Raw genomic sequence first — 13,935 nt, 5'->3', positions numbered from 1 at the left:
TGTACTCTGGCAACAAAAACAGAAGAAATCCCATTATGCAAAACGTTGTTTCACTATAGAAAGGGGAAATAGGCCAGAGGGCCTCCAGCTGCAAGCTTCACATGTTTCCCACGTGTGTATGTGGCAGGAGTGCTAGTGGGCTTCATAGGGTACGGGGTGCTAGTGGGCTTCATAGGGTACGGGGTGCTAGTGGGCTTCATAGGGTACGGGGTGCTAGTGGGCTTCATAGGGTACGGGGTGCTAGTGGGCTTCATAGGGTACGGGGTGCTAGTGGGCTTCATAGGGTACGGGGTGCTAGTGGGCTTCATAGGGTACGGGGTGCTAGTGGGCTTCATAGGGTACAGGGTGCTAGTGGGCCTCATAGGGTACGGGGTGCTAGTGGGCTTCATAGGGTACAGGGTGCTAGTGGGCTTCATAGGGTACGGGGTGCTAGTGGGCTTCATAGGGTACGGGGTGCTAGTGGGCTTCATAGGGTATGGGGTGCTAGTGGGCTTCATAGGGTACGGGGTGCTAGTGGGCTTCGAGGCTAAATCTGCAGCCCTCAGGCCTCAGTGTGTCACTCCATCTTTGCTGATATCCCAGAGACTTTGCCAGACTCCTATGGGGCTGGGAGCAGCAAGGGTTTTGGTAACTTCTTTATCCATTATTGTTAGGATGAGTGTCCCAGGCGCAGGTCTTTGCTCTCCTGGCCTTGCCTATTTTTCTGTGCAAGCACAACTGGCAGCAAGTGTATTTTATCAAATTCTCTCAAAAACAGGGAGGCTCTGCAGTGATCGGGAGGTAAAGTGAGTAAAAAATAAGTGAACAGAAAAAAAAGAAAGGAAGCTTCTTCAACGTTAATTATGTTAAGGACCACAGGAACAAGAAGTTATTTTCAGGCCAGCCAGATGGCTGTGCAGCTAAAGGCACTGTCCCTCAGGCGTGACTGAGATGAATCCTGTGTCACAAACGGAAGAGAACAGAGCCCTGCGTGTGACTCCTGACCTCCACACACAGCCACATGTGTACACACACTCAATAAATGTAATTCCTGACCTCCACACACGGTCACATGTGCACACACACTCAATAAATGTAATTCCTGACCTCCACACATGGTCACATGTGCACACACACTCAATAAATGTAATTTAAAACTTTCGAGGGAGTTTTGTTTGGTTTGTTGGTTTTGGTGTTGTTTGTGTTTTGGATTTTCTTAAGACAGGCTTTCTTCATGTAGCCCAGGCTGTACTGGAATTCACCCGGTAGACCAGGCTGGCCTCAAAGTAAGAGACCCACCTATCTCTACCTCCATAGAGCTGGGATTAAAGGCGTGCGCCACCACTGCCCAGCTTGTACTTTAAAACTTTTAAAGAAAGAAGTTGTTCTGTTATAAATAACATGAGCCTAAAGTTTTGATCCTTTCCAAATTGTATTTCAGGTGAAATTCAGTCAAAAAATCTGTACAAGATTCCACTTAGAAACCTTGTGGGCCGAAGCATCGAGCGACCTCTGAAATCGCCCTTAGTCTCCAAGGTCATCACCCCGCCCACCGCCATTGGCCTTGGAGTCGCTGCCATTCCTGTCACGCATTCCTTGTCCCTCTCCCGAATGGAAATTAAAGAGATAGCAAGCAGGACCCGCAGGGAACTACTAGGTAATCAATCATCGCTGCCAGGCTTTGTTTCCAGCGCCTGTAACTAGATCTGGGCTTCACCTTTGGCTGTCTATCGTTTTCAAAACCCAGACCTTAAAAAGGAACTAGAGAGATGGCTCAGAGGTTAAGAGCACTGACTGCTCTTCCAGAGGTCCTGAGTTCAATTCCCAGCAACTACGTGGTGGCTCACAACATCTGTAATGAGATCTGATGCCCTCTTCTGGCTTGCAGGCATACATGCAGACAGACCATTGTATACATCATAAATAAAATTTTAAAAAGGAAATAAAGAGAGAAAGGAAGGAAATGACATCTTTAAAAAAAAGAAAAGGGAACCATGGGGCTATTGAGGAGCCTCAGAGGGTTGGAGCACTCCTTCAAGTTTGGCTGAAGGAGAACTGACGCAAGTTGTCATCCACACACAAATAACATAAAATAATGGAGAGCAACTCCCTCTCAGAAGAGATTTATAAGTGTGTCAATCATAATTACATCCACATCAGAGAATACAGCATCAGTGATGCTGGGGACCTCTCTTGCTAGGACAGAAAGGTGACCAAACCACGTTAAGGGGGAGGCAGGCAGCTAATAGGAACGCAGCAGGTCTTTAGGGCTGTGCTGCTTGTATTAGGCGTCCCCGGGACTATGTGTATTGTAGTGTATTTATACTTTATGATCAGAGGGAGACAAAAACTTCAACAAGAAAACTATCCAAGAAACAATCTCTCTGATCTTTGCTACTGTCTCAGGTCTAACACTGTACCAGTGAGAACAAAAGGCAGTGCAGTCCAACAGTCCAGAGGCCAACCTGGTCTACAAAGCAAGTCCAGGATAGCCAGAGCTACACAGAGAAACCCTGTCTTGGAAAACCAAAAATAAAATAAATGGGCAGGAAAACTGGAAAGAAGTAGGGTAGATTTGATCAAAACATGTCATGTGTCTGTGTGAAATTTGCAAAGAACTTTCTGTCCCCTGTGGTAATGACCCACTGGCCTGTGATTTTCCTCTATAATGCAGGCCTCTCTGATGATGGTGGACCCAGGTCAGAAGGAACACCAAGGGCCAAATCAAAAACCCGGAAGCGGTTGGAAGAAAGCCAAGGAGGCCCCAAGCCAGAGACAGTGAGGTCATCTAGCAGTGACAGGTAAGAAGGCCCTACTCTGCTGGACGGTGGCCAGCAGACACCAGCATGCCCAGGTGCTGTGTCTGGGCAAAAAAAAAAGGGAGAGAGGGAGGGAGGGAAGGAAGGAAGGAAGGAAGGAAGGAAGGAAGGAAGGAAGGAAGGAAGGAAGGAAGGAAGGAAGGAAGGAAGGAAGGAAAGGAAGGAAGGAAGGAAGGAAGGAAGGAAGGAAGGAAGGAAGGAAGGAAGGAAGGAAGGAAGGAAGGAAAAGAAAGAGCAAGCCAGGATCTGTTTGATGGAGCCCGCATGGTGGTGAGGTGGGAGAGGGGCCTCCACAGGCCCATGCTGAGGCATCCCTCCCTGCTGAGGTACCAGTCATACAACAGATAGAGTATCAAATAGAGTTTATTTAGGGAATAGGGAGGGGAGCTGAGGATGGAGTAGAGACAGAGAAAGGGGGTGGGGGGGAGAGGAGAGGCCAGCCAGGAACATGTGGAGAAGGGGGAGAAGGGGTGGAGTGAGGGGGAGGGGTGGGGAAAGAGGGAGAAGGGGCAGAGAGTAAGAGAGAGGATAAGAGAGTGAGGAGGGGACATGAAGAGATGGCTGAACAGTTAAGAGCACTGACTGCTCTTCCGAAGGTCCTGAGTTCAAATCCCAGCAACCACATGATGGCTTACAACCATCCATAATGAAATCTGACACCCTCTTCTGAGATGCCTGAAGACAGCATCTACAGTGTACTTAGATATAATAAATAAATAAATAATCTTTAATTAAAAAAAAGAGAGAGAGGAATGGGGCAAGCAGCCCCTTTTATAGTGAGCCAGGCATACCTGGCTGTTGCCAGGTAATTGTGGGGCTGAGCCTAGAAGGAATGCTAACACCAGGAGTCTGCTAGCCCCGCACCCTACAGGGTCAGCACCCACCCCACTATGAATGTCCCAGAGAGGACAGCTGATACCCTGGGGCTGAGACAAGAGAACACTGTCACTAGCAATCAAGCAAATGTTCACTAAAATGTATTGAGAGGCTAGAGGCAGTTCATCTAGAGCCTTGCCTGACACACACAAAACTGGACACATGCACATGGACACACACATGTATGCACATGTGTGTGAGAAATAAACAATACAGACAGAGGTTTTTTTAGACAAGGTTGTAGCATGTAGTTTTAAAGCTCTAGCTACCTTTAGTCCAGAGGTGACTTCATTACCAACCCTCAACCAGCTTCCCTTGAATCCTAAGACAAAAATACATACATAGTTCATTCCTTTTCTACTTGCCTTCTTGGCATAATTGCTGGGCACTGCTATCTCCCACCTGGACAACGATCCCTTATCTATACTCTTAGCTCCATAACTCCCACCTGCCCTAAACTTCAGTGGCTAGTCCCACCCCCTGCCAATCATCCCTGACCTGCCTATAGTAGTAGCCACAGGCTCCAGATCCTCCCGAAACCTAAAATGGTTGCCCAGTTCTCCTCTCTCCAAAGCGTTGAGAACTCTGTCCTCTTTCCTTACATCTCCCTTTCCACCTGCAGAGATCTGGAAGTCCTGCCTATACCTTTAGCCCAGCAATTGGCCCAAGGCTTTCTGCCAGATCAAGAACCAGTTGGGGAATAGAACCTTAGCATCAGAACTGCCCCCTACACCTCACCTTTTTTGTCCAATAAAATAATATTTTAAAAAAAAAACCTTCTCCCAGATATAAATTGAACAAAACCATATCATGTAAATTATATAGTATGATTTATAAATGACATCCAGTCCATCATATTTGTCAATTAGATAAAGTACTCTACCATTACTACAAACTGAAAGAATTATTATTCTATTCCTGGATTATGTTTAGACTTTAGCCAGTAATGCCATCTGAAAACATGTCTTCCACTCTATAACCTCTCCCAATGTTAAACAACTAGAGTTTGATTATGAGACTAAATCTAGTCTTTAACTCCATCAGGAATCTGAAAATGACTTAAACGTTACCTGGGTATATAGGAAGTACCAAACATAGCTTCTCAAACAACTATAGAGACAGCTGGCTGCCTGGACAGCCCATTAATTACTCACAACCTTGGAGCATCCGTCTTCAGGCCCAGGGACATGTGACAGACCCCAGCCAAACAGAATTAAGGACTGCTTACCCTGTCTTGGCAGAGCCAACAATTGACTATTTTGCATAATGTGTCTTTTTGTGGACAGTATTTTGTCTGCAGATGAAATAGTCAATTTCTGCCCATGATAAGCAACTCGCTTGGAGGTGAAGATGTCCAGTTCTCAGAGCCAGTGCTCTGAACAGGTTTCATGGCCAGGGACACAGGGAAGAAAGGACTGGCTTCACATAGCACTAGGGAGGCTGCAGGAAGTCCTGTGGACAGAGTGGAGGAAGGGCAGCTCGGGGCATTGATGGGGTCACAGGCTCCCTGAGAAGTGAAACCTTCCCTTCGCCTCGGTCCTCCCACCCTGTGACTGCAGCTTCTCTCTTCCAGGATCCCATCAGGAATTTTGGAAAGTCCAGTGTCAGAAGCCAATCCTGAGGGCCATAACCACTCGACAAGTCCTGAGCAGGACCCTGTAGTGGACAAAGAGGGCAGCCCGGGCTCAGGCAGCAGCCCCTTCCAGCTCATGGCCTCCTCAGAAGAAGACATCATTGATTTGAAATAGTCTGTGTCCCATTGGTCATCCTTAGTTTTCTTACGCAGATTTGTACTGTTTAAGCAGCTCCAACATCCAGTCTCAACACAGTGCGCCTTCTGCCAGGCAGCGATCTGTCGGACCAAACCTCCTACCCCCTCAGCCAGTCTGGGTCACTCTGCAGTGTCCAGTGCCATCTTTCTTGACCCTGTTTCTTTCCATTTAAGAACCATCGGTCCCCTTGTAATAAAGATGGTAGATTTCATTAAGGTTTTAGATCAAAACTTTGAATAAATTAAAAACGTTCATTCTTATTCTCTGCAACCCTTCTCATATTTTATAGGTTTAGATGGAACTTATTTTTTTCATAAATTTTGACTTATGTCATATTATGCTTCTTTTATGAAAAAAAGATGCTGCTTTTTAATTTTACTATAATATAAATGTTTTCTTTCTTTTTTGGATTTTTGGATTTTTTGGTGTTTTTGAGACAGGATTTCTCTGTGTAGCTCTGGCTGTCCTGGAACTCACTCTGTAGACCAGGCTGGCCTCAAACTCAGAAATCCGCCTGGCTCTGCCTCCCAGAGTGCGTGCGCCACCACCGCCAGGCAAATGTTTTCTTTCTTGGCTCTGTTACTGCCTGTTCACTGGGAAGGGCCCTCTGCGCTCCTGCCTGGAGCCCTGGGATAGACCTCCTGCTTCCTCTGCTTCCTACCAGGGCAAGGGCCCTGTCAGAGTCTTAGGATGTTTCATCTTACAGCTGGGAGGTCGTGTTACTGGGAATCCTGCATCCTTGTCCTTGAGAGCTTCCAGATCCCCTCCCTTGAGTGGGTCCACCTTGTTTGTTTTGGTTTGCAGTGTTGGGTATTGATCCCACAGCCTTGCATGCACCAGGCAAACATGCTGTTGCTAAGCTGAATCCCCTGCAGTGTTCTTTCATGTGAATCCAGCAGTTGTCCTTCCTCTTATAGATACATCGGAATGTTGAGATAAAGAGGTGAAGGGCCAGAGAAGTGCCTCAGTGTTGAGAGCACTTTAGAGGACTCTTAGTTAGGGTCCCCACTGCTGTGAACAGACACCAATACCAAGTCAACTCTTTGATGGACAGCATTTAGTTGGGGCTGGCTTACAGGTTCAGAGGTTCAGTCCATTATCATCAATGTGGGGGCATTGCCGGCATCCAGGCAGGCATGGTGCAGGAGGAGCTGAGAGTTCTACATCTTGTTCTGAAGACAAGCAGAAGACTGGCTACCAGGCAGCTAGGAGGAAGGCCTCAAAGCCCACCCCCACAGTGACACACCTCCTCCAACAAGGTCACACCTCCTAATAGAACCACTCTCTGGGCCGAGCATATTCACACCACAAAGACCCTGGTTTAATTCCCAACACTCACGTGGTGTCTCAAAACCATTTGTAACTATAATTCCAGAGGATTCAATGACCTCTTATGACTTCCAAGGGCAGGAGGCACACGCGGGGCACACATACATACATGCATGTACACTTACAAAAATTCATCTTATATGTGTTAGACAAATTTTTATAAAAGACTTTTTTAATGGACTGAGAGATGGCTCAGAGGTTAAGAGTACTATCTGCTCTTTCAGAAGTCCTGAGTTCAATTCTCAGAAACCACACAGTGGCTCATAACCATCTCTAGTGAACTCTGGTGCCCTCTTCTGGCCTGCAGGCATACACGCAGGCAGGATGCTATATACATAATAAATCTTTTATTTAAAAAAAGTTTTAAATTCTATATATGTGGTGTGTCCCTGTGTGTATTTGCACATGAGGCCAAAGGAGAACATCAGAGTCCCTGAAGGTGGGGTTCCCAGCCTTTGGGAGCTACCCAAACTGGTACTGGGAACCCAGCCCAGGTCCTCTGCAAAGTCTGATTTTTAAAATTCCTACCTACCTTAGCACCCTCCTGAAAAGCGAGCAGTAAACAATGTGGACTGAGGCAGACATAAGTAAGAAAGAGCAGTGCTGCCCCAGAGGTCACAGGTCACCTTCAGTTTAGTAGCTGATTCCCCCTCATGCCCAATGGCCCCATCTTTGGCCCACAAGGAAGTGGCTCTGAGGAGTTCTGATGCCATGGTATGTGTCAGAGATTAGAGCTTTAGCTCCTTCCTCCTGGCAGGCCACAGGAAGGACTCCCTTCCCCTCCACTTCTGTACAAGACTTGAGCCTGATACATGGGACCAAAGGTGCCTGGACTCTCATTAGCTTTAGAGGCAACCTCACGCTGCATCGCAACCCCTCCAGCAGATTTATTAGGTCTACTCTGGCCTTTGTCAAGCTGGAGGCTTGGTGGGGGGGATATGGAGGATAGAGGTCTCAAGAACCGTGCACTTTGGGTTTTGAGACAGGGTCTTTCATAGGGTCTGGCGGGGCTCACCAGGTGAGCTAGGCTGTGTGACCAGTGAGCCCCAGGGATGACATCATGATGTGCCCTGCCACACCTGCTTTTGCAAGAACACTAGAGGGTCAAACCCAGGTTCTTATGCTTGCAAAGCAAGCCTTATACCAACCAACCATCTTCCAGACCATGTCGTCTGCTTTTTTTGTTTTGTTTTGTTGTTTTTGTTTTTTGTTTTTTGTTTTTTTCGAGACAGGGTTTCTCTGTGTAGCCCTGGCTGTCCTGGAACTCACTCTGTAGATCAGGCTAGCCTCGAACTCAGAAATCCGCCTGCCTCTGCCTCCCAGAGTGCTGGGATTAAAGGTGTGTGCCATCACCGCCTGGCAAGTCATCTGCTTTTAAGGTAAGAAAATAGACTCCAAAGGAGTCGATGAATTGAACCTTGTGTTCTCTTAGTCCCAGGAAACTCTGCCTCTCTCTGCCCTGTGTGTCTCTCAGAGGCAGGTCAAGTACTTCCCAACAGCTGGGGTTGGCTGGGGCTTATTTTGTTTTAGGATTAGGGAGAAGTTTGGTTTCATGGAGCCAGGGCTGGCCTTGAACTCTTGATTCTCCCAGTGGACCTTCCAGGTGCTAAATAGGAGGCAGGCTTACACCACATGCCTGCCTCCTGGCAGCTGGTTTTTCTGTTATACAAATTAATGAGCTTGTGTCTGTATTTTTCCTGTCATTTTTGTTGCTATATCTTGATGAAGCAGAAAAAAAATTCAAGTCTGTATGTATTCTTCCAGAAGAACAGCAATGAAGCCACCTATGGCCAAATAAGAGACCGGGGGATGAGAGGTACAGGGGAAGCAAGAGAAGGATCTGACTCACCAAGCTAGGATTGCTTTGCTCATAGAAGGGGTGGCGAGCTTTCCTAGAGACAATGTCTGGTCCAGTTTGGGAAGGGATACCACAGCCAGAGGTTCATAGGTGTCCACGACTCAGAAGTCTGGTGCTAGCTGTGCTTACGTGAGCAACCATTCTGCATAAGCCACTCTGCTGAGCCAGCGCTCGGGTGCAAAGTACCCAGTCTAGATGCAGTTCATCCATGCCCGTTACTCTGCAGACACCAGAAACTTGCGGTCCAAAGGAGCTGATGCCTGTTGGGGGCGGGAAGAGCAAGTGATTACAAAGCAGTGATAAGAGTCTATTACCCAAGCAGGAGACTTTGTAGAAGCACAAACAGGGGACTGCCTGCCTTTAAGGATAGTCTTGTGATCGAAATTTCAAAATGCTGGTTGCTACAATTGGGTGGCTGCAGTAATGTAAAACCACTGTACTGCTGGGCATTGGAATGCATAGCCTGCTCACGACTCTCTAGAGAAGACGACACCCAGGCACAGAGAGGAACTAGGTGCCCCTCACTGGTTCTTTCTAGAATTACATCTGTACCACTAAGACTGCCAGGAAGTGCTAGGCAGAGCAGTGGAGGCACACAACCACAGGGAGACGGGGTGGGGGAAAGATAAAGAGATGACACCCGTGCCGAGGGGCAACCAGGGAACAAGGAAGTCACTAAGTTCCACTCTGCCTTACTTCTGGGACGGGGGACCCTGCCTGACAGGGTCCTCGCCAGCCGTCTTAGTCAGGGTTTCTATTCCTGCACAACATCATGACCAAGAAGCAAGTTGGGGAGGAAAGGGTTTATTGAGCTTACACTTCCATACCATTATTCATCACGAAAGGAGGTCAGGACTGGAACTCAAGCAGGTCAGGAAGCAGCAGCTGATGCAGAGGCCATGGAGGAGTGCCGCTTAGTGGCTTGCTTCCCCTGGCTTGCTCAGCCTGCTTGCTTATAGAACCCAAGACCAACAGCCCAGGGATGGCACCACCCACAAGGCCCTCCGCCCTTGATCACTAATTGAGAAAATGCCTTACGGTTGGATCTCATGGAGGCATCTCCTCACCTGAAGCTTCTTTCTCTGTGATAACTCCAGCCTGTGTCAAGTTGACACACGACACCAGCCAGTACAATTGACCCCTTGTCAATTTGACACACAAACACATCACTATTAGGCCTCAACCCATACTTTCTTATTCATCCCCAAGATGAAATAAATAACTTTAAAAGTCCCACAGTCTTTACATATTAAAATTTCAATCCCTTTAAAATATCCAATATCTTTTAAAATTCAAAGTTTTTAAAAATTCAAAGTCTCTTAACTGTGGGCTCCACTAAAATACTTTCTTACTTCAAGAGGGAAAATTATCAGGGCACAGTCACAATCAAAAGCAAAATCAAACTGCAACCGTCCAATGTCTCGGATCCATTCACAATCTTCTGGATTCCTCCAAGGGTTTGGGTCACTTCTCCAGCTCTGCCCTTTGTAGGACACAGCTTGTCTTCTAGGCTCCAGCTGCCTGTACTCCACTGCTGCTGCTGCTCTTGGTGGTCATTCATGGCACTGGCGTCTCCAAAACATTGCTGTTTTCCGCTGTAACTAGGCTTCACCAATAGCCTCTCATAGGCTCTCTTCATGGTGCCAAGCCTCAGCTCCTTTGCATGACGCCTTCAATCCTGGGCCATCAATTGCAACTGAGGCTGCACCTTCACCAATGGCCTTCTGTGGCCTCTCACAGTGTTGAGTCTCAGCTGCTCTTCAGGACCCTTTCATGCCTTCAAAACCACCTGGGTGACTCTCACACATTATCAAGTCCTGCTGCAGCACAAAGTACAACCTTGGCTATGTCTGGATCACAGGCTCTTTGTGCTCTCAGAAAACACTTCCCAGAAGATGTCACCTCAGTGATGCTGGTCTCTTCTTAATCACCACTAATTTCTTAGCTCCAGCTAACCAGCATCAATAGTCCCAGTAATGCAAAGTTTTCTCTTTAGTAGTTCTGGTATCTTGTTAATCACAGCTGATTCTTCAGCCCCAGCTAACCAAAACCACAGAATCTTCATAATCAAAACAGCAACAGCAAAACAACCCTGAGATTTCACCTCACAACAGTCAGAATGGCTAAGATTAAAATCTCAGGAGACAGCAGGTATTGGCGAGGATGTGGAGAAAGAGGAACACTCCTCCACTGCTGGTGGGGTTGCAAATTGGTACAACCACTCTGGAAATCAGTCTGGTGGTTCCTCAGAAAACTGAGCACATCACTCCCGGAGGATCCTGCTATACCACTCCTGGGCATATACCCAGAGGATTCCCCAGCATGTAATAAGGATACATGTTCCACTATGTTCATAGCAGCCCTATTTATAATAGCTAGAAGCTGGAAAGAACCCAGGTATCCCTCAATGGAGGAATGGATACCAAAAATGTGGTATATATACACAATGGAGTACCATTCAGCCATTAGAAACAATGAATTCATGAAATTCTTAGACAAATGGATGGAGCTTGAGAACATCATACTAAGTGAGGTAACCCAGTCTCAAAAGATCAATCATGGTATGCACTCACTAATAAGTGGATATTAGCCTAGAAAATTGGAATACCCAAAATATAATTTACACATCAAATGATGTCCAAGAAGAACGGAGGAGTGGCCCCTGGTTCTGGAAAGACTCAGTGCAGCAGTATAGGGCAATACCAGAACAGGGAAGTGGGAAGGGGTGGATGGGGGAATAGGGGGAGGGAAGGGGGCTTATGGGACTTTTGGGGAGTGGGAAGCCAGAAAAGGGGAAATCATTTGAAATGTAAATAAAAAATATATCGAATAAAAAAAAAAAACATCAACAACCCTGACAAGAGTCTTTAATCTTCCCTCTGAAATTGAAATTTCACAAGTCAGGCCCCCATCTTCTGCAGTGTTCTCAACATTATCTTCCAAGCTCCTACACAACTTCCCACAGGGCTCTTAACATCCCAATGGCTCTTCTAGCTCAAAGTTCCAAAGTCCTTCCACAGTCCTCCCCAAAACACAGTCAGGTTGTCACAGGAATACTCCACTATGCTAGTACCAATTTGTCTTAGTCAGGGTTTCTATTCCTGTACAAAACATCATGACCAAGAAGCAAATTGAGGAGGAAAGGGTTTATTCAGCTTACACTTCCACACCACTGTTCATCACCAAAGGAGGTCAGGACTGGAATTCAAGTAGGTCAGGAAGCAGGAGCTGACACAGAGGCCATGGTGGGATGTTCCTTACTGGCTTGCTTCCCCTGGCTTGCTCAGCTTTCTTTCTTTCTTTTTTTTTATTTATTTTTTTATTCGATATATTTTTTATTTACATTTCAAATGATTTCCCCTTTTCTAGCCCCCCCACTCCCCGAAAGTCCCGTAAGCCCCCTTCTCTCCCCCTGTCCTCCCACCCACCCCTTCCCACTTCCCCGTTCTGGTTTTGCCAAATACTGCTTTACTGAGTCTTTCCAGAACAAGGGGCCACTCCTCCTTTCTTCTTGTACCTCATTTGATGTGTGGATTATGTTTTGGGTATTCCAATTTTCTAGGTTAATATCCACTTATTAGTGAGTGCATACCATGATTCACCTTTTGAGTCTGGGTTACCTCACTTAGTATGATGTTCTCTAGCTCCATCCATTTGCCTAAGAATTTCATGAATTCATTGTTTCTAATGGCTGAATAGTACTCCATTGTGTACATATACCCCATTTTTTGCATCCACTCTTCTGTTGAGGGATACCTGGGTTCTTTCCAGCATCTGGCAATTATAAATTGGGCTGCTATGAACATAGTAGAGCATGTATCCTTATTACATGGTGGGGAATCCTCTGGGTATATAAAAAATATGGAACACTTCACGAATTTGCGTGTCATCCTTGCGCAGGGGCCATGCTAATCTTCTCTGTAGCGTTCCAATTTTAGTATATGTGCTGCCGAAGCGAGCACTACTCAGATTGCTTTCTTATAGAACCCTGAACTACCAGCCCAGAGATGGCACCACCCACAATGGGCTGGGCCCTCCCACCCTTGATTACTAGTGGAGAAAATGCCTTACAGCTGGATCTCATGGAAGCATTTCCTCACCTGAAGCTCCTTTCTCTGTGATAACTCCAGCCTGTGTCAAGCTGACGTACAAACCAGCCAGTCCAGCATCTCAGGATCCTAGACTGTAGCACTCACGATGACAGCAAACTGCCATCTTAGGCACCAGGTCAGTGCCAGAAAGCCCAAGACAGTTTTCCTGGAGTCTTTTCACCCTGAGGCTCTCTGAAGGTGAAGTCAAGGTTGGGGAGGAACCTATTCCAGGAAACTGTGGGTAGGAAGGATGGGAAGTCCTGCCTGAGCCAATGCACTCCATCGCGGACCCACTACTACCCTCATTGGTGGAGGCTAGATTTAGAGACAACTTCATGCAGGGCAGTGGTGGCGCACACCTTTGATCCCAGCCCTTGGGAGGCAGAGGCAGGTGGATTTCTGAGTTCGAGGCCAGCCTGATCTACAGAGTGAGTTCCAGGACAGCCAGGGCTACACAGAGAAACCCTGTCTCAAAAACAACAACAAAACAAAACAAAAAATCATACAAAAATTAAAATAAAAGTAAAATTATAAAGGATGGCTCAGTGCTTAGGAATACTTGTTCCTGCAGAGAGCTCAGGTCCAGGCCTCAAGCATGCACACACATGATGGCTCACAACAGTCTCTAATCCAGTTCCGTAGGATCTGATGACGCTTTCTGAACTCCATAAGTATCAGGCACGCATGGGGCGCGCGCACGTGTACACACACACACACACACACACACACGTAAACAACACGCATACAAATAAAGTTTAAAATAAAAGCAAAAGAAACCACCAAACCAGGGGCAGCGAGATGACTTTGGTGTTGCGTTTGCCCACAAGCTTGACGACCTCCCTTATATCCGGAAGATCCACTTGGCGGAAGGAAAAATAAACTCGGGAAAGCTTACTTCTGACCTGCACAGACACTGTCACCTCCGTCGTCCGCCCTCCACCCCAGACCCACCCCCACTCCCCATTCCCCCACCCTCCAGATGATGAGAGGAAAAAAAAAAACCCTACCCAAACAATCTTCTCCATTCTCATTGGCAAGCTCAGACCTGATGGCCACGCCTTCAGACTCACACCACACTCCAATTGGACAATCGTGCCCCGGCGGGACACACGCTCCCGGTAAACCTATGCTTGGGTCGCCGGGCGTAGTTCAGCTCCATTGAGCTTTGCAACGGGCTCTGTGCTTCCATTGGCCAGCTCTGATTGGGGGGC

General features: G+C 47.1%; 1 protein-coding gene and 1 non-coding gene across 4 annotated transcripts in view; one reads left to right on the top strand and one right to left on the bottom strand.

Annotated features, from left to right (window-relative positions):
• Garnl3 (GTPase activating Rap/RanGAP domain like 3) overlaps positions 1-5,706 on the top strand; it is a 149,238-nt gene extending 143,532 nt beyond the window's left edge. For all 3 annotated transcript variants that reach the window (XM_052182226.1, XM_052182228.1, XM_052182225.1), the window contains exons 28-30: positions 1,421-1,636; positions 2,654-2,780; positions 5,248-5,706. In XM_052182226.1, coding sequence (XP_052038186.1) covers positions 1,421-1,636; positions 2,654-2,780; positions 5,248-5,422 — 518 coding nt within the window. In that variant the 3' untranslated portion in view covers positions 5,423-5,706. The remainder of the gene's footprint in view (positions 1-1,420; positions 1,637-2,653; positions 2,781-5,247) is intronic.
• Positions 5,707-12,488: 6,782 nt separating this feature from the next.
• LOC127686633 (U6 spliceosomal RNA) lies at positions 12,489-12,595 on the bottom strand. Its single transcript, XR_007978215.1, has one exon. It is a non-coding gene; the product is annotated as a U6 spliceosomal RNA (small nuclear RNA).
• Between the last annotated feature and the right edge of the window lie 1,340 nt (positions 12,596-13,935).

The sequence above is a fragment of the Apodemus sylvaticus genome, chromosome 5 (genome assembly GCF_947179515.1).
Source record: "Apodemus sylvaticus chromosome 5, mApoSyl1.1, whole genome shotgun sequence".
Taxonomy (NCBI): domain Eukaryota; kingdom Metazoa; phylum Chordata; class Mammalia; order Rodentia; family Muridae; genus Apodemus; species Apodemus sylvaticus.
This window is presented reverse-complemented; position numbering and strand designations above follow the sequence as displayed.